Source organism: Pleurodeles waltl, chromosome 10 (assembly GCF_031143425.1).
Source record: "Pleurodeles waltl isolate 20211129_DDA chromosome 10, aPleWal1.hap1.20221129, whole genome shotgun sequence".
NCBI lineage: Eukaryota > Metazoa > Chordata > Amphibia > Caudata > Salamandridae > Pleurodeles > Pleurodeles waltl.
Genome location: NC_090449.1, coordinates 58,059,134 through 58,086,899, shown reverse-complemented (window position 1 = coordinate 58,086,899; position 27,766 = coordinate 58,059,134). Strand labels below are relative to the sequence as shown.

Genomic DNA, 27,766 nt, shown 5'->3' with positions numbered 1-27,766 from the left:
AAAAAGTGTTGGGGGTAACCGTGCCAAAATGTTCACTTTCCTACAGTGTACGTCTGCCGCTGTGACAAATTTGTATCACACTGTGCATCTAAGAACATTGACCATCTTTCTGCACCCCTCTGTCAAGTGTTATTGTTTGTTCTTTCTCTAGCCCAGCAGGACTCTGCCCTGGGCACTGTTGAAGGTTTTTTGTTGGCCACCTCTGCTTTCTTAAGATTGCCAGACCACCCTTCTTTATTTATCTGTTGCAACTCTGTTTCTTAAGTGACTTCAACGTCTGTTCTCTAAAAGACCATTGATCGTGGAGTGGATTATATGGTGTGGTTGTGTAACCTTACTGTGTAATACACTCCCTAACACTTTTTAGGGCCGTTAGGTTTTGTCTCTCAAACCCTCGGCTCAACCCTAGGTAGCTGTGGCACTGAGCAGCAAGGCTTACACAGAGGAATAAGTTCCCTAGTACAGCAGGGCAGTCCTTTGGTCCTTCTTCCAGGACAGTCAAGATGTGAGGTCTGGGTGCCCAGGGTACCCATTTATGCTTGGAAAGTGCCCTGTTGGGAGGATGTGGTTGGTAGCCAATGGGCTGCCAGGTTCCTTCCCACATTGTGACCACTTCCTATGGAGTGTGGCATCTGGCTATCCCAGGATGCTCCATTCTGCCTTTTCCCATGATGGTGAGACCTCTCTTGGTGTTCAGATCTTCCAAGCCCATGCCGGGGGTGTCGCTACGTCAGGGGTACATGTCCCTTGGGAAAGTGGTTTGCAAGTGGTTTCCCCTCTCTGAATCCAGTGCTAGCCTGTCTGCCACTCTCCCCTATTATGTCACCAGTGTTAAGTATAAGTCTCCAAAGTGCCAAGAAGAATTCTGGGTCATTGGTGTTGGGCCCATACACTGATACCATCATGACAATCTGTCCATGCTGCATTGTCTCCACAGTCACTTTTCTTCCATCCCGGTCACATAACACTTAATTGGTATGCCAGGGAGACCCCCGCGAAACGCCTTTCAAGCGCGTGCAGTACACCTCGTAGGGTGTCCCTCCAAGGGTGGATGTTGTACAGGTAGTTGTGGATAGGGAGGTCAACAGTCCCAAGGGCTGGCAGTCCAATAGATCTGGTTACTGGGTTTACCCTTCCCAGGCAGTTGCTGTGGCAATGGCACAGGTTTTCAGGGTCAGCCAGCAAGAAGACTCTGCACCACAGCAGCATGGCAGCACCAGGTACCGAGAGCAGGGGTGCAGTCACGTCCGAGGAAGTGCTGCATGTTCCTCGATGGCTCTAGGGGTCGGTGTTTGTGAAAGAGCCCCTCAGTATCGCAGCACCTCCTGGATCGAACGCTGTTGCCACCCCATTCCCAGCAGACTCAAATAGCAGTGCATACTTTTCTTCTGCTTACTGCTCCTGCTCGTTCCCGTCAGCAGCAAAATCCAGTTTGTGCTCTCCGCACTCAGTTTTTGCTGTCCCCAAGCACTCCATGGTCACGCTTCCCTAGTCAGCCGCACTTCGTTCTCTTGGGGACCCAGGGCCGCCCCATCTCTTTGCTCTCGCCGGCAGCGATGGTAAGCCTAGTCTATGCCTCCGGGGAACCCGCAGAGGCTTCTGCAACGCTCAGTCCCCTTGGGCTGCGCAGGCCTCTGCACCCCAAGCACTCCATGATCATGCTTCCCTAGTCAGCCGCACTTCGTTCTCTTGGGGACCCAGGGCCGCCCCATCTCTTTGCTCTCGCCGGCAGCGATGGTAAGCCTGGTCTATGCCTCCGGGGAACCCGCAGAGGCTTCTGCAACGCTCAGTCCCCTTGGGCTGCGCAGGCCTCTGCACCCCAAACTTGCACTCCAAAGAATCCCCAGGGAACAAATCTTGTTCAAATGATGGGGTGCCACTCCCACCACCCCAGAATCGCTTGTTTGGGGGCAAAGCAGGGTGCTGAAAGTGCAGATTACCAACTTATTATAACCTCACCCAGCAGAGCCTCAACTGCATGTGGTCATCTTGGGGCTCAGCTCTCTATCGCCCAACGAGGTAGGTAACTGTTTGCTTCCATAGGGCATCATGTTGCTTTTATTGTGCAACATTACCAGTAATAGCTACCTTTACTTGAATTAGCCAACTGATTTCATAAAGCTTTATTCTTACCCCCAGAACTCTGATTTCCTAGTACTAGTCAGCAGCAGATGTTGATGTTTACTTGTGGTTTCTAAAATGTTGATATCAGCCTGTCTTTTGAACCATTTTGATATCACCAGCCAGTGTGGAGGCTGGCCTTTTTGTAGAGAGTTTGCACGTCTGGTTCCCTGCTCTGTGTGTCAGTGACAATTAACCCAGTTAAACTCTTGAGATGTGGAGGGCTCATTACGAAGTGCTGCACGTTTGATATCACATGGGTCAGAGAACATAGCGCTGCTAACTAGGTTTTGGGTGGGTGTTTAGCAAATATAATGTTAGGGCTTTTGATGCCAGCAGGCTCGTATTATAGCTTATTTCAGTTTGTGGAGTATGCAAAGACCGGAGAGACACAAGTTTTGTCCACGTCTTTTTTTTTTTTATTTTTTTTTTTAACAGTTTTTTTGTCCTTTTTTGCCAGAGTGCTAACCCTTTATTAACTGTGCCATGGTGGATTTGTAAAAGTTAGTCTACACTTTCCTATTATGTTCGGGATATGGTGCTGTACTTAAGAAATGCTTCTTGTGAACATTGTGTATTTACCTTCTTGCCACACTCTTGTGTTGTGCTGTGCCTTTGGCAGCGTTGTCTGCCCGTCAGGCAGCACAGCAGTGACAAACTTTGCTCAAAATGTAAGTCGCACTGTTTGGATGTTTTGTTGCTTTTCACACGTATACTATTCAAAGAAAAGACTACTTCCTCCTTTGAGGATTCGCCTTTACCACCAGTCTTCACCAGTGCTGATAAAAGTGCAGTCAGTTGAAAAAAATTGAAGCAGAGTAAGTTGTCTCACTTTAGTGGTTAAGCTGCCCTTTTATGTGGGAGTTGTCTTATAGGAACACTAATTCCTCATTTAAATGTCTTCACCGCAGTGAGGCATCAAGCCAACTTGGACATTGAGAGACTTTGTGCAGGGCAGTGTTGATATAAGTCGATTGTAAAATGTTGCACCTATTTATGTCTTTGTAAGACAAATTTATCGTTCCAAACTGTGATATGTTGCTTTTCCTTCCAGTCGATATGTGACACGGCCAGACTCTGATGATGAGGACGAAGATGATGAAGATGAGGAAGACAACAGTGAGGAGGAAGATCTGTACAACAAACGGACTAATGGGTTGAGCGAAGGTAAGATCCCCAATGGCCAATGGATGATTACTGAACATTTTGGCTGCTGGCAGCAACAGTAAGTGATGGAGATGCAAGATCTGCCATTGTATTCTCTTTGACGTCAACATTTAAAACAAGCATTTACAATGCATCGGGTCTTGCGTTTGCTCATGTTAGAGCTGATCGCGTTGTAAACTCCTAACCCGACTTTTTACCTATCGGGCAAAAGTGCATTTATGTACATAACCCGAAAAAGTGAAATCAAGAATGTAAAGCGCTCGACTTCTGCCAAGCGAGATCGGGCTCGTAAATTAAAGAAAAAAAAGTCCACGAGCCCGATGGAAAACAGCAAGCCTCGCATGTTTTCTGTACTTGGTCGCTGCGCTGGAGGAAGGCTAGCCACCGGAAAAGGCATGCCATATGCGTGCCTTCGACTAATGATAGCAAGCAGATTTTATTAGGGAAGCCCACCAACCAATAAAAAACACTGATGTGATGTTGACAGGGCTCCGAGCCCTTTTATAAATACAAAAGAGTCTCCCTGCGAAACGCGAGCGCATGCAACGCAGGCTCGACCCTAAAAAAACAAATAAGAGTTTTTGTTTATTTGATTTTTGTTTTACTCTAGGCCGAAGATTATTTCCACTATGATATCCTTAGTGTGGATAAAAATTCATCTTATGTACAGGATCTTAATTTAATCAGTGACTTTCCAAAGTGATAGGGTGCAACATAAAATAAAGAGCATCAAAATACTAATGTGCATAAGGTCTTGAAGTTTGGCACATCACTTGACAAAGGTATTAAAAAAATAAACTGCCACTCTATCCGCAAGAGAAAGCGGCATCTTGAGCCATCTATTTGTTCCTCCAATTTGGGTAAAGCTACGCCATAATTTTCGTGGATCACCACTTCCAGATCTTTGTGTATCCAAATCGAAGATACTTCACTGCATCAAGACACCACTCAAGCGAGTATTCCAAGGGGACTGCCACCATACAAGGCGTCAGTGGCAAAATCAGTTACTTTTTCCCAGTTAACACTGATGCCAAAATGGCGCACAAAGATAATATCTTCCCGAAGTATGGGATCTAGATATGTGGTGGGGCATCTACATACACCCCCATATAATCGGCATATAGGGAGATACCTTTTGGGTGTTGTTGGAACTGGAGCACCGCAGCAGCGTGTTGTTTGTCAAATGATACATACTAGGGGTTCTAGCACCAATGTAAATCAGAGCGGAGATGAGGAGCAACCCTGTCTTGTTCCACAATGAAGGTATACCAGCACCGAAGTATGTCCATTTACGTGAATTCCCACCAGTGTGTTCGTGTACAAGAGTTGAGCCCACTGCAGGAATGTACTCGGTAACCCAATAAGCTCCAAAATGGTAAACATATATTTCCATTCTATAGGTGGCTGGCTCAGTTTATGGTGTACATCTATTGTGTGGCACCCTATACTGAGTCCAGGCAGCACTTAGTGATAGTGTTTAGGTATCAGCTAGCAAAAGTTCTCGAAGGGTAGCTGAGGTGAGCAGCTGAAGCTTATTCAGGATAAATGTAAAGCACTTGCAGTACCATAGTAGCCTGACAGTAACTCTCACACCAGAAATAACCACACAAGTATTGTAAAAATAAAGGATTCCTTATTACAGCACTACCTACTAGACTAGCATTGGTATATTTCCCTTTGGAAATATCTACACACAATACAACAAGCACAAATAGCATAAAATGTACAGGGCCCTATGGGGGGTAAACAATATACTAAGTGAGTGGAATGCGAAATAATGAACCCAACCAAAGAAAGTGCAGTGGTTAGCCAGCGGCTGGGGAAGAATGAAAACACCAGAGGTAAGTACAGCAGGTGTCCCCAGCGACCGGGTGCGTAGTGGTGATCTACCTGATCGTCCCATGGACAAACACAGGGAAGTCAGGGTTGGAATTCGTGAGTTTCAGGACCCTTCCCAGTGGACCCTGAGGACACCCGAGGAGAGGAGGAAGGTTGGAGAGTGTCCCCACGCAAGGATACCCAGAAGACAGGAGTACCTACACCAGGGGACCCGGATGCATAGAGGTGAAAGAAGGTCTGACACCCTCTTTCAAGTCAGTGGAGGCCTCAGTTGTCCAGCTGCTGTTGTGACCCGTGGGCCAGGCCAGTGGAACCCAAAGACTGATTCCGGATGTAGAAGACCGGAAAAAGGAAGGGGACAGAGTCCAGCACCCTCTGAGGTGCCGAGGTGGTGCAGATGGCAATGTCCACCCTCTAAGAAGTGAAATTCCTGCAGGGTCAGACGCGGCCCGTCCTTTAGGGCGGAGGGGCCACGCCCCCCACCTTTTGCCCCTCATGAAGAGTGTCTGTCAGGCTGAACAAAGGTCGGCCTGACAGATGCTCTTCATTTTCAGCTCAGACTCCTGGCTGCCTGAGCTGAACTTTGCTGGGCTAAGGAGGTCACAGCTCCTATGGGCGTGACCTCCTTGGCTCAGCAAAGGTGCCTCGAGGCCCTCCCCTGGGTGACGAGGAAAGCGTCACCCATTGACACTCACCCTGGGCGCTTCAGGTTTAAGCCCTGAAGCTCCCAGGGCGAGTATCAATCAGTGACACTTTGTCACAGAGTGGGGTGGGGTCAGCAGTCTCACTGACCCCATCCTACTCTTACAAGGCTGGGACTGCTGCCAAAGGCAGCAGTCCCAACCCTCCTGGGACCTCGAGGCTGAAGGTGTGTGTGTGTGTGATGTTTTAAAATTAATGTTTGGTGCATGCATGTTTGAATGGTATAAGTGTTGTTAATGGATGTGCGTGTGTGTGAGAAAGAATGTGTGTGTGAACTTTTAAAATGAATGTTTGGTGCATGCATGTTTGAATGGTATGAGTGTTAATGGACGTGCGTGTCTGTGTGCTTCCCGCCCGCCCCCCCTACCTCCTAAAGCTGCCCGCCGCCACTGTGCAGGTTGGTGGAGAAAGGAGTCCAGCTGCAGGAGATCCTAGGAGTCACTTACAAACTGTCCCCCATTGTTTGCCACATTGCAGTCGGGTCAGTGTCCAGCAAGGCCACCAACAAGCACTGGCAAATTCAAGCAGGAGCTGATGATGGATTTGCAAGTTTTTGGGGACTAGCAAGGCTCAGGAGACTCTGCCCTTGAGAAGGGGAGTCAGGGCTGGCCCTCAGCACGCAAGGATGCCAGCAGAAGTCTTAGGAGCTCCCACAAGTGACCCACAGGCGATGGACACGAAGTCACAAGGAAGCCTCAGCAGCACAACAAAACAGAAGTCCCACGTCACAGGAGTTGCAGAGCGCTGGAGGCTGGGATTTCTCATTGCTCAAAGGTCCCTTCGAGGAAGAGCCAATAAGCCTTGGCAAGAGCAACAGTCACGATGCACAGGGGTGCTGTTCCAGTGGCTGCAGCAGGGGCCCACAGTCTCCCAAGTGGATCAGAAGACAGGAGGGACCCGAAGAGGACCACAGAAATTCACCTGTGAGCAGAGCCTTCACGTTGTCCATGGGACAGCAGGATCCACCAGGTCGTCGTTTTGAGTTGCTTGAAGATGCAGGGAAGTGACTCCTTCAATCCAAAGGAGATTCCTCTGTGCTTCCATGTGCAAACAGAGTCCTGGTGACCCAGGAGAATGCACAGCTTTGGATGTTGCAGAATTCTTGCAGGAATTGTAGAACAATGTTGCAATGGGAGCCATCCCACCAGAAGCAGACTTGTTTCAGTTCCAAAGCAGACCAGCACCTGTTCCATAGGCCAGAAGCAGAAGATGTCTTGCAGAGAGTTCCTTGTAACCCTAAAAGGGGGTTTGTCATTCTCTGAAGTGACCCACCTTTCAGAGGGGGCAGTGATGTCCTAACCTGACCTAACCAGTTAGATGCTCCCAGGGGCCTTTGCCTACCTGGTTTCCAAGATGGCAGAATCAACCGGCCACCTCGCAGAGATCTGTGCACCTCCCTAGGAGAGGAGCTGGACAGGGAGGTGGTCACTCTCCTGTCCTTTGTGTGGTTACGTGCCAGAAAGGGAACCCGGGGTTCCTGAACTGGTGCAAACAGGATTATGCAAAGAGGGCACCAAATATGCCCTTCAAAGCAGTCTGGTGGGGCTCAGAGGCCACCCCAGCCCTTAGACACCTAATACACAGGGAGAGGTGATTACAGCAGGTGTCCCCTGCGACCGGGTGCATAGTGGTGATTTACCTGGTTGTCCCATCGACTAACACAGGGAAGTCAGGGTTGGAATTCGTGAGTTTCAGGACCCTTCCCAGTGGACCCGGTTGCTTCCCTAGACCAGGAAGACTGGCTGGGAGCATTGGACCTGCAGGATACATATTTCCACATTCCCATTCTGCCTGTACATAGGCATTACCTTTGGTTCAAGGTAGGCCACAAGCATTTTTAGTTCACTGTGCTTCCCTTTGGCCTTACCAGTGCACCTCTGGTGTTCACCAAGGGATGGCGGTGGTCGCAGTTTATCTGCAGAGCTTAAAGGTGCCAGTCTACTCATTTCTCATTGACTGGTTTTTCAAGGCCGGCTCACCCCATACTGTTGCCTCCCACCGTCTGACTACGTTGGACCTCCTGAATTCGCTGGGGTTCACTATCAACAGGTCAGTCACACCTGACTTCCTCTCAGACGTTTCTTTCATATAAGCTGTTCTGGACACAGTGCAGTTTCGGGCTTATCCTCCCGATCAGCAAGCCTGGATATTCAGACTATGAAACCAATGATACAGCCTCTCCTGCATTTGGGTGAGAAAGACTGAGGCTGCTGGGCCTCTTGGCCTCCTGCATCCTGCCGGTGAATCATGCCAGATGGCATATGCGGGCTCTGCTGTGGAACCTGAAGTTCCAGTGGGCGCAGCATCAGGGAAATCTCTCAAACATGGTTCAAATCTGAGGGAACTGCAGAACACCTGCAGTGGTGGCTGATAACAGTAATTGGGACTCCTCTCCTTTCCCCAAATCTGATCTCACAATGGTGAAGAACGCGTCACTCCTGGGTTGGGGTGGCAATCTAGGAGAGGTGGAGCACAGAGGACTCTAGTGTCTTGCAGAATCCGGACTCCACATCAACTTGCTGGAGCTCCATGCAGTCCGGCTAGCATTGTCAAAGGGAATTTGGTGCAGGTGTTCATGGACAACACCACTGCCATCTGGTACTGCAACAAGTAGGGCATGGTGGGGTCGTGGACCTTGTCACTGGAAACATCTATTTGAAACCATATCTGGAGGCCAGACTAACTCTGACCACGCTTGCAACCTTGGCATCTTCCGAGAAAATGAGATGACCATGAAGAAGCCTCCTGCTTCCACACCCTCCTCATGCTCTAAAGAATCTTCAGATGGATCCCAGCCAACACCACGAAAACCAACACCCAGGCCCTGGTCTCCAGCTACCTTGACTACGGCAGCGCTCTCTACGCTGGCATATTCTCCCAGCTCCTAAGGAGACTCCAAACAGTAAGGAACACTGATGCCAAACTCATTCTGGACCTTCCCAGGCGCACCCACATCACCCACCACCTCAGAAAACTCCATTGGCTCCCCATCCTTGAAGATATATAATTTTAAGCTCCTCACGCTCACCTTCAAAGCCCTACATGTTATGTTATGCAAATTTGTAGAGCGCATGGCTACCCGAAGGCCTCACAGCATTAACAGAGAAACACTTGGAGTTGGCAGAAAGTTAAGCTTTGAGCAACCAAGTTTTAAGAGCCTCCCGGAAGGATAGTTCATGGCTGATCAGGCGAAGACTAGGTGGCCACGAGTTCCATAGCTTGGCCCCCTGGTAGGCCAGAGAGCTTCCACCCCATATAGACTTCTTTACTCTGGGAATCACGGCTAGGGAGGCCGTAGAAGACCTAGGGTGTCTAGGTGTGTAAAAGGAGGCCAGTGTCCTAAGCAAGGATGGACCCCTATTCTACAGGGCTCTGTGAATATAGCACAGGGACTTAATTTCTATCTGATGTGCCACAGGAAGCCAGTTAAGAGTGGAAATCGCTGCTTTTACTGATTCATGCCTTGGTATATTTAAAAGCAGACAGGCTGAGGCATTCTGAACCACCTGAAGCTTTTTAATCACAGATCTGGGAGATCCAATATACAGAGCATTGCCATAATCAAGACGCAAACTAATCGTGGCCTGTAGGATGAGTCTTTTGGCTACACAAGGGAGGATTCTAAAAACCTTCCTCAGTAGCCTAAGCAAACCAAAAGAGGTTGTGGAAACTTTATTGACCTGTTGAGCCATAGTGAGTTGGCGATCCAGCCAGATGCCAAGGCTCCTAATGAGTACTTTAGGAGGTGGAATGTTTCCCAGGTCTTCCAGGATAGAGGGTTTAGATTTAGGCTGTGAGTGATGTCCAAGTATCATCACTTCAGTCTTACAATTGAGTTTCAGCCTACTTTGGGACATCCATGCTGCCACGGCTTGAAGGCAAGGAGCCAGTAGTGAGCCGTTATCACTGGAGTTTGTAGATAGTGATACTACCAGCTGTGTGTCATCCGCATATAAGACTGGGGACATCCAAAATGGCTTGTCAACTTCTGCCAGAGATAACATCTAAATGTTAAATAGAGTGGGGCTAAGAGAAGATACCAGTGGCACTCCACAGCTATTCTTGACAGGAGGTGAAAAATCAGAACTGTCCAAGACCTGATACGATCTATCATTAATAAAGGATGTAATCCTGTCTAGGGCGGAAGCTGATATTCCGATTTCTCATACTATACCAAGTAATATATCAGGGTCCACCATATCAAATGCAGCACTAAGATCCAGTACAATGATAGCTGTCACAGAGCCCTGATCCAAACCCCTTCTCGCCTCTTCTGTGACTGCAATCAAAGCTGACTCAGTGCTATGGAGGGGTCTAAATCCCATCTGTGTAGAATAGAGGATATTGTTATCCTCTTAAAAAAAAAAAAAAAACAGGACATTTGAGTGTTGACGTGCCTTTCAATTATTTTGGAGAGAGCTGGCAACAATGATATAGGTCTATAATTACTGGGCAGTGCAACATTTAAGTTAGGTTTTTTCAGAATTGGTTTGACAATGGCATGTTTCCATTGTTCCGGTACTGTACTCGGGGACAGTGAGGAGTTCAAAAGATTACTGATAACGGGTACCGTAACAGAGGTACCTAATGCCAACACATGAGGAGGATCTGGATCAAGGGGAGACCCTGACTTAAGGGTGGTGAGAAATGTCAACACCGAATCTTCGTATATTGGAAGAAAGTCCGAAAAGGTGATGGAGCACTGGGAATGGTGTCTCGTCCCCTCCGAGGGCTGAGCTGTAACTATAGGAAGAGTCAAATAAATGTCTAGGACTTTTTGCTGAAAGAACGTTGCAAGGTTATTACTGTGTTCTTGGGAAGCATCCATGAGCACCAAGTTCTGCTGCGGCAGGGTAATTTAAATATCTGAAAAATCTCCTTCGGGGAGTTTGACGCCAGCTCAATTTTGGACGCATATTAAGTATATTGTGCTATTTTAATGTCTGCGTGATAGGACCTAATGGCTCTTCTGTATCCTCATTTTAAAGAATCCTCATAGGACTTTCTCTATCTTCTTTCCAATTTCTTTCATTCTCTTTTGAGATGTAGAAGATTCGGGGAGAACCAAGAAGCACCCTTCCTGCGACATCCTCTGGCTTTGGTCGAGCAGGTCAGAAGCACATCTAGGCTACTGGTAATCCAGCTATTAAAAGGTTCTAGCGAGTCCATAATATTGTCTTTAAAGAGGGGGTTCCGCCTCCCCAGGATATTAATCCATCCGCTGGCATTAAGATTATGCCAGTGTCAGAAAGGTAGAGAGCTAAGTTATGTGAGAGTTTTCTAGGAGTGGGAGTGACTAATTCAAGGGTTATCCGAGAATGATCAGACCAGGCCAGAGGAAGGGGCGTCATAGGAATCAGCTCCACCATATTTGAAAAAACGAAATCAATGGTGTACCCCTTCACATACGTAGGGCCCTTGATCAATTGCTCAAGGTTTAGAGCATCCATATCCAGAAGTAATGATCTGGTGGAGGAACTATCTCTCTCCTCCGCATGAATATTAAAATCACCAAGCAGCGTAAAATTAGGTTTAGAGCATATTAGCTCAGCAATGTGGTCGGAGAGGGAATGTAGGAAGTTTTCAGGTGAGCTAGGGGGGCAATAAATCAGAGCACCTGAAAAGGTCAACTGAGGGTTCAAAGTAATCAAGAAGTACATGCTTTCAAACCCTACTAACTGCAAGGGATGTGAATTAACAATTAGATTGTCCCTGTAAATAATTGCAATGCTCCCACCTCTGGCGGACAATACATCAAGCCTCCTTATCAAAAAGGCCATGCATGAGGTAAGGCCAAAGCAATATCGGGGGGCAGATCCATCATGGATGCATGGTCTCGGTAAGAAAGAGAGCCGTAGGGGAATGCTGTTCTAGGAGCAAATGTATGTCCAATATATGCTGTGCCAGGGAGCGACAGTTCGCCTGGAGGAAGGTACATTTGTTTTCCTCCTGAAAAAGAGGATCATTATTTTCCAAGGTTAGCCGAGGGGACCAGCGACATACGGTGCATTGGTCCACCTTGGTCATAGGGTCAAAACTATGAGTGCAGGTGCTCAGTGAGACTGGCCTCAGGGCATGGAGGAGTATGAGATTCTTTTCTTCTTTAAAAGAACAGAGGGCCCAGCCCCTAGGCCCGACCAGTCGTGGACAGGCTTGCTGCATGTAGCCTGCATCGGGCTAAATATAGGCCCGCAGGTTGGGAAAGCAGCAACTAGACCACTAACTCAAACAATGGCAGCTGGTGATGTGCAGTTGGGGAGGAGAAGAAATTACGCTCTCCACGAGCAAAGACCCCAAGCTATTCCAGTATCTGCAGGCAGAAGGAAGCCCAAACAGGTAAACCCAGCCCCGAGGCCACTGAACACGGACTGGGGGGGGGAGGGGGGGGGGGGGGGAGTGAGTAATTGTAAAGCAATATGACCTAAAGGAAGTGTCAGCATCAGTGTGCCAACTCGCGTGCCAACTAGCGCTAAGCAAGTCACAGGGTGTGTATGCTAGCAGCAGTAAAAACAATACAAAATAAAAATACAAAATCTTAACCGTTTTAAAAAATGTCAGCAATTTGAAGTCTATTTAAAACGCTGGCCGGGTGGCCAACTGTCAACTCACACAATGTCGTCCCTGATGGTGGTCAAGGACTGGACTACATCAACCACAGTCTACACTTCTACCAACCCACCTGCGCTCTTCATCTCTGGCACACACCCAGAATCCGGTGCAGCTACTTCGGCAGCCGCTATTTTTCCTACATCGATGCCAAGGCCTGGAACGACTTACCCTGCCCCTTCTGCACATCACTGTAGGAAGCTGGCCTGGTGTGTGGTGCGTTCCTACGGTACTTACACCTTATACCAGGTCCAGGTATCCCCTATCAGTGCAGTGTAGGCAGTGTCTAGAAGCCAGGTTCTCTAGAGGTAGCTGTGGATGAGCAGCCAAGGCTTATCTAGGAGACATGCAAAACTCATGTAATACCATTGTAGTTACACAGCACTTACACACATGAAAGAAAGCGCTCAGTGTTAGAAAAAATAAAGGTATTTTATTTTAGTGACACAATACCAAAAAGTACTAGAGAGGCAGCCCCCTAATAGGAGGTAATTAACTCACTAAATATATACACTAGTTCTCAGCAATAGGCATAGAAAGTGATAGAAAACAGTGCAAATGCAATTAGATAATAGAGACCCTAGTGCAGTGGTTTTCAGACTTTTTAATGCCGTGACCCCTGGGTGTGGAGGGTGGGGATGGGGAGGGGGGCTAGGGGGAGTCATCGGGCCCCCCTTAAAAATTTTCAAAATTATTCTATTAAGTTTGCAATTGCAATTTGCAACTTATTTAAACACTGCACTTCAGTTCTGTAAATGTTAAAAATGTATTACATTCTTTTATGCTTGAAACAAAGTACTGTTATCTGTATAATGCTTCTTTTGTCCAGACCAGCCGTCAATGCTTAGTCGATCACGAATGGCATCTCCATCCAGAGGTGGTGCGAGGTCTCTTTCAGCACTGGGGAAAGCCTTGGTTAGATCTGTTCGCCTCTGCAGATAATGTGCAATGTCTTCTGTATCGCATGATGGAGTTTTCAAACTTCCTATCACTCAGCTACGCTTTTCAACTCAAGTGGAACTCTGGCCTCATGTACACCGTTCTGTCCATACCGCTTCTGCCCAGAGTTCTCAAGAAGATCAAGAACAACTGAGCCCAAGTAATCCTCGTGGCCCTGGACTGGGCACAAAGGATCTGGTATCCTGAGTTATTGAGCACTGCTGACAGTCCTCCGGTCAGATTGCCCCTTCAAGAGGATCTTCTGTCACAGCAGCAAGGGGAGGGTTCTCCACCCACACCTGTCCAGTCTCTGCCTTCTTGTGTAGAGATTGAGCGGCGACAATTGATAGCTTTTGACCTTTGGCCTGAAGTCTGTAAGTTAATCATGGTAACCAGGCATCCCTCCACCAAAATGGTATACGCCTGGCGAAATAAATTTGTGCTATGGTGTCAGACAAGTCTGACGCCTCCCCTTCATGCCCCTCTCTCGGAGGTTCTATTGATTTATACTTTCATTGGGCACTCTCAAAGTTTATTTGTCTGCATTTTCTGCTTTTTTTACGGATGCCAGATCACCCTTATTTATTTAAATCTCCTATAGTAAATAGGTTCCTTAAAGAACTTAATCATATGTTTCCTCCGTCCCCATTCATTATGGCCCAAAGGGACTCGCCACAACTCTTACCAAATCCCTCCCACCTCCCTCTGATGACACCAACACCTAAGCATGCAATCTCAACGCATGGATCACCGAGTGCGTCAGCATTCTGGCCCCCCGTCCTGCCCTCCGCATGGTGGTTCACCACCGAACTCCAAGAATCCAAATGCACCCGCTGGCGGCTAGAGAAAGTATGGAGGAATAGCCAAACCAGCGAAGACCTCGCCTCCTTTAGAGCCGCATCCACCACTGATACATTAAAAACGCAAGAAAGAACGCACTCCAGGAACGCATCAACTCCTCCACACACACAACATGAAGGAACTTATCTCAGTCATCAACGAGTTCACAAATCCCCCCCTTTCAAAACCACCGGCATCCCCTCCCGTCGTAAGACCTCTGTGACAAACTGCCCACCGCAGGATCCAAGACAGCCCAACACAGAACCTATGACTGACCCACCCCCACAGATCCCAACAAGACCATCCACAGCTGGTCCATGCTCACCACAGAGGAAACGGAAAGCATTATGAATGGAACTCACTCCAGAGCCCCACAGACCCTTTCCCGCACCACATCTACGTCAGAGCTACATATCCATCGCCCCCAGGCTGCGGAACACGATAAACTGTTCCATCAACACTGACACCTTCCCCGAGGACAGGAAACATGCTGAAGTACGCCCCCTCCTGAAGAAACCTCGGCCGACCCATCAGAGCCAAAGAAATTCCGGCCCATCTCGCTACTATCCTACCCGGCCAAAGTACTGGAGAAAGCCATCAACACACAACTAAGAAATTTCATTGAGGTCAACTGCTCTATGGACGGCTCCCAGTCCGGGTTCTGCTGCAAGCACAGAGACAACCTTTTTCTTGCAGCCATGACAACATCCGCTTACTTCTAGACCATGGCCATACCGCAGCACTCCTACTCCTCGACCTCTTAGCGGCCTTCGACCGTCTCCCACAGCACACTGTGCACCAGACTCCACGATGTAGGAATCTGTGGATCACCCCTGAAATGGATCCACTCTTTCCTCTCTGGAAGGACTCGGAGGGTCAGGCTCCCTCCCTACACATCTAAACTCATCGGAGTGAACCGCGGAGTTCCCCAAGGATCCTCTCCGAGTTCTACTCTTCAACATATATATGACTCCACTTGCAACCATCGTCAGAAGCCACATCATGTCATATGCCAATGACACACAACTCATCATTTTCCTCACTGAAGACCCGGACACGGCCATAAGGAATTTCCACTCTGTTATGGAAGCCCTTGCCACCTGGATGAGAGAAAGCTCCCTCAAGTTCAACTCTGACAAGACAGAGCTCATCATTTTTGGAAACTCCACCTCCGAATGGGACGACTCCTGGTGGGCCACATCTCTCAGCACCCAGCCTTCACCGAATGAGCACTCACACAACCTATGCATCATCCTCGACTCCTCCCTATCTGTGGCCCAACAGGTAAACTCCGTCACCCCCTCCTGCTGGCACACCCTCTGCCAACTCTGGAAAATTTTCAAATGGATCCCAGCAGACTGCTGTAGGACAGTCAACCACGCCTTAGTCACAAGCAAGTTTGACAACTGCAATGCTTTCTATGCCGGCTCCACAACGAGAAACATCAGAAATCTGCAACACATCCAGAAGGCTGCCGCCAGAATTGATACCCTCCCACGCCAAGAACATCTCTCCAAGCACCTGAGGACCCTCCACTGGCTCCCGATAGAAAAACAAATCACCTTCAAGCTACTCAGCCACACGTACAAAGCCATACACAACACCAGAAGGGCCTGCCTGAACCACTGAATCTCAATCCACACCCCTGCCAGATCCCTCGGCTCCTCTCAACAGGCTCTGGACACTATCCCTCGCATTTGGAAAACCACCGGAGGACTAGTCTTCACCTACGTTGCAGCAAAGCGCTGCAACAACCTGCCCCTATACCTCCGACAAAGCCCATCACTCACAATCTTCAGGAAGAACCTCAAGGCATGGTTCTTCGGATGAGGCTCCACCCTACCTTGCGCCTTGAGACCCTCACTGGTGAGTAGCCACGTTTTATAAAAACAGATTGATTGGACTTGAATGTGGTTTTGACATTTCTGATAAGTGCTCCTTTCGAGCCTCTCCACGATTGTCCCCTCAGGCTTCTCACTTTAAAAACAGCCTTCCTTGTGGCTATTACATCTGCCTGCAAGGTTAGTGAGCTGCAGGCATTGTCTTCTAAGCTGCCCTACCTTTCTATCTATCCTGACAAAGTGGTGCTTCTCACTTGGGCTTCCTTTCTGCCAAAAGCGGTTGTGCCCTTCCATTGAGGGCCAATCCATCACCTTGCCTCCGATTAACTCTGTTTGTTACATGGGTACAAAGAAAGATCGGTCAGTGCAGAAGAGAACCATCTCTAGATGGGTGGTACTCTACATTAAAATGTGCTACACACTGTCTAAGAAGCAACCCCCTGAGATTTTGCATGGTCATTTTACTAGAGCTAAAGCTGCAGTCACTGCATTAGCATGAGTAGTTCCAGTCCTGGGCATCTGCCAGACGGCAACATGGACATCTCTGCACGCATTTACCAAACACTACTGCCTGGACAGTCAGGTCCTTGGGGCTAGTCACTTTGCCTGTTCAGTCCTGCAGGTATTTCTGGTGTGATCTTAGTTCGCAGACCCACCTCTGTGGTTGGTATTGCTTGAATATCTCTTCTAAGATAAGGAGTCTTTAACTAGATGTCTCTATGAAATGGGCAAGTTACTTGCCTTTCGATAACTCCTTATCTGGTAAAGACAATATCTGGTTGCAGATTCCTTACAAACCCACTCATCCTCCCCGTTCTGCGAACTGATTTCTAGGAACAGGCATTCCCCTTTCAGAGACCTAGTTTTTGCTACACCAGTAGTCCGTGTTCTTCTTGGCTCTGCACTTCTGGCATGGAAACTTGTGAAAAGAAACTGACATCCGTGCGCTGGGTTAGTGCCTATATAGGACCCCTGATCTCCAGTATGGACGATGCTGACAACAGACGCGAAGCAGATCGACACCACCTAACGGTGTGCAGGGTTTATTGCTCGTAAAAAATCTCCAGATCCCGACTGATGCCTGGGAAATTTTAAAGTAAGGAATCTGCAACTAGATATTGTCTCTACCAGATAAGCCATTACCGAAGGTAAGTAACTTATCCTACTAGGGCACACCACCTACCCTGAGTAGGACTTGGACTGCTCTGCTTCGCTACCCTGAGAGTCGCGCACTACCATATGGTGCTTGGCTCCCAGTGAGGCAACAATTGTGGATGTGTTACTTGTGCAGGCCTCACATCCCACACAACTAATAACCCAGTTTCCTACGCCACCCATGTGTAATCTGTGAGAGAATTATTTACTGAATTTAGTATTGGTTAGGGGTTTGCCGATACTTATACCCCTACATTTCCCCCAGAATTTGATAGGTTATCCATTGAATTATTCGAAAGCAGTAAGGTAACTAGGGGTTTCTTCTAGTTGCTCATATTTGGCTGCCGCCCTCTGTAGCTTATGAAGCCTTTCATACCCTTCCAGGAAAACATCAACATGCTAAAAAAAAAAAAAAATCTTTTGAAGGCAAGGCTAACTTACATTTAGTTAGTGCATAAAGTCTCTATCCATTACCCATTCCTGAAAATAAAGCACTTATACAGCAAGTATGGTTAGGATAGCAACAAAGTAACCATTGCCAGTAGAGATAAGGTACCCAGAGTTTATCCCAAAGAGAACATTATTACCTGACACCAGATATCTGGAATAAAAATTAAATTCCAGAACTACTGCAGTGAAAAAAATAGAGAAGAAAGTATATAAAAAAAACAGAAACTTCCTGCAATAGAAAAAAGGATGCATACTATTTTTTTTTTTTTTGCTTTTCAAGTTGAAGAGGAGTGAAAAGGTGACAAAGGTGGAATTAATCCCTGTTTGCCTGTTTGTTTGGGAATGGGATATGTAGGTACTGACCCAGCTGTGCATGCGAGTTATTGACCGACCGATAATTAACTTTCACTAATATGCCCCCATACTAAGCCTTTATGTGACTATTCTCCTGGGGGGACTGAAATCCAAAATATAGCTGAATTTGTTTTTTTGGGGGGAAAAATGGGGGAAGAGGGGCTGCAGAAGAAAGTGTCTGTTTTTTTTCCTGCTGGCATCAAAGAATGGTTTGCAGTGCCGAAATAGCCATTTTCCCAGCTTTCAAGAACAGGCAGACTAGATTCAGAAAGCCAAATTGTTTACTACAGTTTTGGCATTTTACTTTGAGATAGCCCATTTTTCGTATTTTTGTGCTATCAACCTCCTTTCAGTTTGTGGTGAAAGCAGGTGTAAAGCCCATAGTGGATCCTGGAAAGCTATACATTTTTTAAAACTGGACAAAATTCTGAAATTATCATGTGGTCATTTGAGTAGATCATTCAAGTTTTTCCCATAGAAACGAAGTGTTGAAATTTTGTAGGAAATAACATCCATTTGTGACAACATTTTCGTTTGTTAGTTTTTTTCACAATGGTCGATTCACAAAAGCAATATACCAATACATCTGCTAGACCCTTCTTGTTTTGGGGATATGTAGGGTTTGTGGTTTAATAAGAACTCTAGGTACCCCAAGCCAATGACTGAGCCGCACCTCAGAAATGGTTTTTCATTGTGTGCCGGGCATAGAGCAATTCATATGGTAAAATATAAAGAGTGAAAAATGGGTAACAAGGAAACCTGTATATTAATGAAATGGACACAAGATAATGAAGTTTAGAATCAGTAGTTATTTGCACTGTTCTGACTTTGTGGGTACCGCAGTTAGCATGTGAAATAGACGGCATTTCTCAAAATGTCGTCCTTCTTACACAATGATTTGCATTTGGAAGGCACAAATGTAGAGAAATACAACTGGAAATAACACCTGTTCTACTATTCTGTGTTCCTCAAAGTCTTCCGATTTAAAATGGTACCTCACTTGTGTGAGTAGGGCTAGTGGCCCCGACACAAAAGACGCACACCGCCAGCCCACACACTATCAGCCAAGCCCCAGCCAACGCACACTGCCAGCCAAGCATCAGTCCACGCACACTGCCATTCCACACACTGCCAGGGAAGCGCCAGTCCACTCACACCACATGCAAAAGTGCCCACTTTGAACAATCCCTTGAACAATTGTACAACATTGTAGAAGTTATCTACGTATAAATGGTGACCTTTGTTAAAGTCCTCTGCGAAGTTCCCACGCAGTTTTCTCACTGACTCCAAAAGTAGACAGACAACCAGGGGCATCAGTAGAAGAACCCTTGCCAGTGTAAACCCTGAAATTAGACATTTCCAGTACTATTCTCAGACAGTGTAGGAAGCTGGTTATTTGTGTTGTACAAATGTAGGGGTACATCATGCAAATAGTTCAGATGACCCTTATTGGCTTACAGAGCTTAAATTAATCGTAGATGTTCTCTTTGTGATAGCGTGGACGAGCAGTTTAGGCTTATCAGAGGATAGTGGTAGTCATTTGCTGTACACACAATAAATGAGAGACACACTTAAGATGAAACTCGAGACCAATTTAGAAAAATGCTAGATTGTTATATTAATTTAGACACCAAGATCTTTGGGGTCAGGTAAGTAATTTTCGAGTTTGTGATATTTAGAAACACAGTAAATACTGCTGTCTGATTTGAGGCATGTGCCTCTAGCATGTAATGTTATCCTATGGGAGGAACATACACTGCATAGTAGGGTCACTTGAAAATTACTTACAGGACTGTTCTGGACTTAAGGTAAATAGGAGCCAAGGTCCAGGAAATTATCAACAGTTGGTTTTTACCTGCCCTGGTGTGTCCGGGTGCAGAGGTGCTTTCAGCGGTGGAAGCCTCTAGAGCTAAATGCTAAAGTCAATGGTGAAAAAGTACCTGCAAGAAAAGGCTGCAAATGGGGACAAGTCAGGCAGAACCCAAATGGGGCTTGGCTCTTGAGGGTCTCAGGACCACCAAGACAGTCTGTTTCAATGGACTCTGACTTGGGGGGCATAGGTGTTTTGTCTGGCAGATCAGGTGCCCCTACAGAAGAGAGGGAAGAAACACAGCAAGACTTCACGCGTGTAGCTGGCCTCTCTGGAAGTCCCTCAGCTTGTAGGTGAGTTTTGGCGGTGGTGTTCAGATTGAACATAAATAAGCCTGGTGCTTGCAACAGGCTCCACTCCCCTGGGTATTGTTGCAGGAAGGCTCAGGGGTAGACCAGTTTTTCGAGGACTGGCTGAATCATGGGGGCTGAACCTCTGGACACTCAGTGCCCTCCTACTGGGTTGCTGCTGTGTCTGTAGATCCGGCAGATCATTGAACTGGACTGAGAGGTCAGTGGCTGCTGGAAAGTGGCTCCTCCACTTCAAGGGAGATCCTGGCTTGCTGGCGAGGTGCAGGCAGTTTTCCAAGGCTCTAGGAGGATGCACAGATGCAGGACGAGTCAAGTCTCTGCAGTCGCTGGAAGAGGAGCAGACAGGCAGAGTTTGGCACCAAATACAGTTAGTACACATTTTTTTTTACAGTTCTTGCCACTTTGGTTCTTCTTTGTCGTTGTTTTTCTTGTAGTCATATAAATCTAAGTTCCTGGTGTTGGGGGACCCCCGTAAATGCTGAATTTTGGGGTGTTAAGGCGAGTGCGTGCAGGGTAATACCAGTAGTAAGCTGGTTTCTGGGTGTAGTAAACCGCCCCCCCCCCCCCCTGTTTTGTTTTTACCTGATGTCAGTATGTTTAGACTGTAGTTCACTGCAATCCTGCTAATTAGGACTACAGTGTTTGTGCTCCCTCCTCTGTTTGTTTGCTGGTAAACTTTTTACACCCACAATAGGCATACTGGTGCACCTTTGTAAGTCCCTAGTATATGGTACTGGGGTACCCAGGGCATTGGTACACCAGGGGTCCCCCATGGGCTGCAGCATGTATTGTGCCACCCATGGGGGACCATGCAAACTGTGTCTGCAGGTCCACCATTGCAACCTGCGTTAAATGGTGCATGCACCCTTTCACCACAGGTGTAAGGTTTCCCTTATATCTTGGTCTCTGCACTTAAACACCGTAAGTCACCACTCTGGTAGGCCCTTCAGCCCAAGGGCAAGGTGCATGTCCCTAAGCGTGAGGGTACCCAGGCATGAGCAGGGTGCCCCTACAGACCGCAGGCCCCGTTTCCTGGACTCTGTAAGTGCAGGGAAACCATCTTAAGGTATGTAGTGGACACTGGTCAACATGAGCGGTCCAACTACATAATGGCTTCTCCAAACCTAGGCATGTTTGGTATCAAACATGTTGGAATCATGCAACCACACCGATTCCAGTGTTTGTTGCGTGATAACATGGAACCTGGGTGTTGCTTAGAGGAACCCCCAGTTCTGCCTGTGCAGCCTTACTGGGTCTAGCTGCAAGCCTATGCTGCTGCTGACCCCTGCACTGTTCTGCCTTTCTGATGGCGAGCCTACCTCAGGCCGGAGAGGCAGAGCAAAGGGTGACCACCTCCCCTGTATATTAGGTGTCTAAGGGCTGGGGTGGGGTGGCCTCTGAGCGCCACCAGACTGCTTTGAAGGGCACATTTGGCACCCTCCTCGCATAAACTGGTTTGCACCATTTTGGGAACCCCTGGTTCCTGCTCTGGCGTGAAACTACACAAAGGATAAGGGACTGACCAACCCCTGCACAGCTCCTCTCCTAGGGAGATGCAAAGAGCTCTGCCAGATGGTCACTTGATTCTGCCATCTTGAAAATAAGATGTGCAGATGCTGTCCCTGATCCCCCTCTGATAGGTGAGTCCCTTCAGAAAGTGACCAACCCCCCTTTAGGGTTATTTAAGGGCTCCCCCAAGGGTGGGTCCTCAGATTCTTCGAGCAAGACTCTTGAAGGAACTCTTTGCAAGACATCTTCTGCTCCTGGCCTCTGGAACTGCTACTGGTCTTTGGAACCGAAACACGCCTGCTTTTGGTGGGAATGCTTCACTGCGCCATTGATTCTCTGGAACCTGCAAGAATTCAGCAACACCTAAAGCTGTGCATCCTCTAGGGTCACAAGGACTCTGTTTGCTACTGGAACCACGAAGGAATCTCTTTTGGCGTGGAGTCATTCCCTTGCATCCGCAGGCACCTCAAGACAAGGTCGACCGGTGGGTGGGGTCTGCTGTTCCACAAACAACAAAAGGCTGTGCTTCACAGATGGTGAGTCTGTGGCTTCCTCAGGGTCCTGCTTGCCTTCTGACCAACTTGGGAGACTGAGGGCCCTTGCTCCTGCCACTGGACGGTAGCCCCTTTACAGTGTGACTGTTGCACTTGCCAAGACTTGTTGACTCTTCCTCCAGGAGATCTTCAGGCACCAACAAGCCCCGGCCTCCAGCACTCTGCAACTTCAAGATCAGCCCCTGTCCTACAACTCCTTCGTCATGGGACTTCTGTTTTATTGTCCTGGTGAGGCCTCCTTGCGACTTCCTGTATCCAGTGCTTGTGGGTCACTCGTGGGGGGGTCCATCGACTTCTGTGCCTTCCTGCGCACTGAGGGCAGCCCTGACTCCCCTTCAAAGGTAGAGTCTCCTGGACCTTGCTGGTCCCCAAAACTCTGCAAATTACCTCTTCAGTTCCTGCTTGCATTTGCTAGTGGCTGTTGGTGACCTGACTTGTCACTATCTTGCAGTCAAGAAACTGTCTAGGGACATCTCTTGGGTGACTTGGGATCGTCTGCAGCTCCTGGGCCCCGCAGCTGGAATTCTTCTTCCACCGACTTGCAGGAGCCTAACCTCTAGGAAGGTGCACCACCTGGGCACCTCCAAGGGTGCTAGACTCTGCCCCCTTCCTTTTCAGTTCCTCCACGTCCGGAATTTGTCCTTGGGTTCCACCGCCCTGGTCCACGGGTCGTGACAGCAGCTGGACAATCGGAGGCATCCACTGACTTCAGAGAGAGTCCCTTCTCCCCTCTGCATCTGGGTCCCCTGGTGTAGGTGCTCTTCTCTTCTGAGTATCCCCAGGTGGGGAACTCTCTTGTCTGTTGGTTTCCTAGAGTTCCACTGGTAAGGGTCCTGAATCACACAAACTCCAACCACTATCCCCTGTGCTAGTCTGTAGGACGACTGGGTTGGTAACTACCTTGCACCTGGTCGCTGGGGACACGTACCTTACTTAACTTTGGTGTTTTTTTCTACCCCTAGCTAACTACCACACTGACCTTGATTAAGTTCACTATTTCACATTCCACTTTCTTAGTATATGTCTTGACAACTCCCCTCAAACCAACCCCCCCCCCCCTCCCCCCCCAAATAGGGCCCTGTATATTTTATGCTATTTCTGATAGTTATTATGTGTATATATTGTGTGTAGATATCTCCAAAAGGAGACATACCAATGCTAGTCTTGTAATAGTGCTGTAATAAATAATTGATTTTTGCAACACTTGTGTGGTTCTTTCTTGTGAGTGAGTTATTTTCTGACTACTGTTGTATTGCAAGTGCTTTACATACTTCCTGGCTAAGCTTTAGCTGCTTGCCTCAGCTGCTCAGCTTTTGCTATCTGGACACCTATTCATTCACACTAAGGGTTGCCTGGACTCACTATAGGGTGCCACACCATAATAGGTGCACACCATAAACTGAGCCAGCCTCCTACAGAAGCCAGTGGGCTACTTACCACTGGGGTAGCTACAGCCCCTATATGACCACTTCCTGTGGGGAGAGATTATGCAGATATATCCTTATGTGTAATATAATGCACCCTGCCTTAGGGCTGTAAGCCCCCCCGTATGGGTGACTTGCATATATTATATGCAGTGACTTGGGCGTGGCACACAGTGAGTATGCCATGTTGTGTTTTCACACATGACTTGCACCATGTCACAGAGCTTGCAAAAGCAGCCTGCATGCAATTTTTATGGGGGTTTGTAGGAAGCTGGCTCTTTATATAGTGTACCAAAATTAGGTATACTGTGCAGAGAGTCCAGGGATTCTCTTATGAGTGGACAGGGGTTTGCGCTAGCAATCCTAAGGTGCTCTTTTAGGGGGTAGTGTGGTTGAGCAGCCTTAGTCTTATCAGAGCGGAGTGTTAGACACTTAATATAGGCATACAGTCAATAAGTGAGACGCACAACTCAATAAGAAAATTCACACCAATTTATGAAAATAACAGTTTTCTTTATATATGTTGAGTCATCAGAATCTATACAATCATGGAAGTACGTTTTGCAATAGAAATTATCACAGGTTTGAAAAGTAGACACTTAGTGCAATTTTCTATAGCTGCAATATAATCCTGTGGAGGAAAAACAAATATGGCAAACAGGTACTTAGCAGTGACTTACAGGACCGTTCTACCAGGCTTGAGATGAGTATGGGGCAGGGTTCTAGGCCACATCAACAGGTCACTTTGGGCAGCAATGGCGCAGCGGAGTGCAGCGGTGTAGTTCACCGTCCAGTGCTCTGTTAGTCAATAGGGGTCTGTCCAGGCAGAAAGGCAGGGACTGGAAGTCCAGTCTGAGTTTACCAACAAGGGGTTCAGTTTTTGCGATGCTCGGGTGTAGGAAAATGGCTCCCTGTTGCAGTTACACCCCACTTTTTGCCTGGTATGGATGCTGACGTGACTTGAGAGCGTGCTGGGATCCTGCTGACCAGGCTCCAGCACCAGTGTTCTTTCACTAAAAATGTGCCATTGTTTCCACAATTGGCACACCTCTGGCACACAGATAAATCCCTTGTAAAAGGTACCAGTGGTATCAAGGGCCCTGTGACCAGGGAAGGTCCCTAAGGGCTGCAGCATGTGTTGTACCACCCTACAGGACCCCTCACCAAACCCATGCACACTGCCATTGCAGATTGTGTGTGTTGGTGGGGAGAAAAAGGCAAAGTCGACTTGGCCTCCTCCTCAGGATGCCATGCACCCAAAATACTGCCTGTGGCATAGGTAAATCACCCCTCTAGCATGCCTTAAAGACCTAAGGGAGGGTGCACTATACCACAAGTGAGGGCATAGCTGCAAGAGCAATATGCCCCTACAGTGTCTGTTTATTCTTAGATATTGTAAGTTCAGTGTGGTAATAAGTATATGGTCTGGGAGTTTGTCGAAACGAACTCCACAGTTTCATAATTGCTACACTGAATACTGGGAAGTTTGGTATCAAACTTCTCAGAATAATAAACCCACACTGCCAGTGCTGGATTTATTAAAAAAAGTGCACACACAGGGCATCTTAGAGATGCCCCCTGTATTTTACCCCAATCCTTCAGTGCAGGACTGACTGGTCTGTGCCAGCCTGCCACTGAGATGAGTTTCTGACCCCCTGGGGTGAGAGCCTTTGTGCTCTCTATGGCCAGAAACAAAGCATGCACTTGGGTGTAGGTGCTTCACACCTCCCCCCTGCAGGAACTGTAACACCTAGCAGTGAGCCTAAAAGGCTCAGGCTTCGTGTTACAATGGCCCAAGGCACTCCAGCTAGTGGAGATGCCTGCCCCCCAGACACAGCCCCCACTTTTGGCGGCAAGTCCGGGGAGATAATGAGAAAAACAAGGAGTCACTCTCCAGCCAGGACAGCCCCTAAGGTGTCCTGAGCTGAGGTGACACCTGCCTTAGGAAATCCTCCATCTTTTTTTGGAGGATTCCCCCCCCAATAGGGTTAGGGATTTGCCCCTCCTCCCCACAGGGAGGAGGCACAGAGAGGGTGTAGCCACCCTCAAGGACAGTATCCATTGGCTACTGCCCCCCCCAGACCTAAACACCCCCCTAAATTGAGTATTTAGGGGCGACCCTGAACCCAGGAAACCAGATTGCTGACGACCTACAACAACAAGGACTGCTGACCTGAAAGCCCTGCAGAGACGAAGGAGACGACAACTAACTTGGCCCCAGCCCTACCAGCCTGTCCCCAGACTCCAAGAACCTGCACAGTGACGCATCCAGCGGGACCAGCGACCTCTGAGGACTCAGAGGACTGCCCTTCAACCAAAGGACCAAGAAACTCCAGTGGACAGCAGCTCTGTCCAAGAAACAACCATCTTTTAAAGGACTCCAGCCTCACTCCGTAAGCGTGAGTCCCCAACACTCTGCACCCAATGCCCCCGGCTCGTGCCCAAAAGAACTAACACTGCACAGAGGACCCCCAGGTGACTCCCACGATGTGAACACCCTGAGACGACCTCCCTCCACCCCCACAGCGACGCCTGTAGAGAGAATCCAGAGGCTCCCCCTGACCGCGACTGCCTGGAAACAAAGAACCTGACGCCTGGAAGAAGCACTGCACCCGCAGCCCCTAGGCCCGAGAGAAACCAACTACTGGTTCAGGAGTGACCAGCAGACGGCCCTCATCCTTGCCCAGTCGGTGGCTGGCCCGAGAAGCCCCCCTGTGCCCTGCCTGCATCACCAGACTGACCCCTGGGTCTCTCCATTGATTTCAATTACAAACCCAACCCCTTGTTTGCCCACTGCACCGGGCCGCCCCTGTGCCGCTGAGGGTGTGCTTTGTGTGCCTACTTGGGACACCCCCCAGTGCTCTACAAAATCCCTCTGGTCTGCTCCCCGAGGACGCAGGTAATTAGACTAGAACCAGAGCACCCCCTGTCTCCATAGGCGCCTATGTTATTTGGGCCCTAATTTGACCTCTGCACCTGACGGGCCCTGTGTTGCTGGTGCTGGGTGTTTGGGGTTGCCCTGAACCCTCAACCGTGGGCTACCTATGCCCTGGAGACTGAACTTGTAAGTGCTTTACTTACCTGAAAAACTAAGCAATACTTTCCTCACCCAGGAACTGTTGATTTTTGCAGTGTCCACTTTTAAAATAGCTTATTGCCATTTTTCCCAAAACTGTACATTACTGTTTTAATTCAAACTTCCATATTTACCTATGCCAAGTACCTTACAATTTATGTAATTACTTGAATTCTGAATCTTGTGGTTCTAAAATAAATTAAGACATGTATTTTCTATATAAAAACCTATTGGCCTGGAGTTAAGTCTTTGAGTGTGTGTTCTCATTTATTGCCTGTGTGTGTACAACAAATGCTTAACACTACCCTCTGATAAGCCTACTGCTCGACCACACTACCACAAAATAGAGCATTAGTATTATCTAATTTTGCCACTATCAACCTCTAAGGGAAACCCTTGGACTCTGTGCACACTATCTTTCACTTTCACATAGTATATACAGAGCCAATGTCCTACATCGGAGACATAGGAACACCAGTTGTCCTCTTCTCCTCGGTCCAAGGCTGCCGGGTGCAGAAGTGCAAGGGACTGGTGGGTTTCTGTCACCAGTGGCGGTTCAGGTAGGGGGCAAGAGGGGTGTTGCAGAAAAACAATACAGGTGTGGACTTTGTCTCTAGGAGAGGCTGGTGACCACGCTGGCACCGTTGGCCAACTTCAACTTCGGCTAAGGGGCATGGGTGCAGTGGTGCTGTTAGGTTTAGACGGTCTGGAGTCCTCTTGATTGTTTTTATTGGGTGCCTGCAAGATGTAGGGAAGCAGCTCTTCTACTCCATAGAAGTTCCATGTGCTGTGGTGAAGGCTGGCAGTCGTCCCAGGCTTTTGGAAGTTTCAGCAGCTGGAGGACGAGGAGTCTTTCTCACAGTTGTCGAAGTCAGCTGCAGGGTTGGTGCAGTCAGTCACTGGTCTTCCGTTCTTGCCTCTTGCATCTCTAGTGCGTCCTTCAGGTCAGCGGGATCTGGATTGCTGGTGCCAGGTCTTTCCCTAAATACTGAATTTAGGAGCGTTAGG

At 48.1% G+C, this 27,766-nt stretch overlaps 1 protein-coding gene across 1 annotated transcript in view; it reads left to right on the top strand.

Moving 5' to 3' along the window:
* USP11 (ubiquitin specific peptidase 11) overlaps nucleotides 1–27,766 on the top strand; it is a 368,572-nt gene that overhangs the window by 263,702 nt on the left and 77,104 nt on the right. The window contains exon 14 of the mRNA XM_069209659.1: nucleotides 3,176–3,288. Coding sequence (XP_069065760.1) covers nucleotides 3,176–3,288 — 113 coding nt within the window. The remainder of the gene's footprint in view (nucleotides 1–3,175; nucleotides 3,289–27,766) is intronic.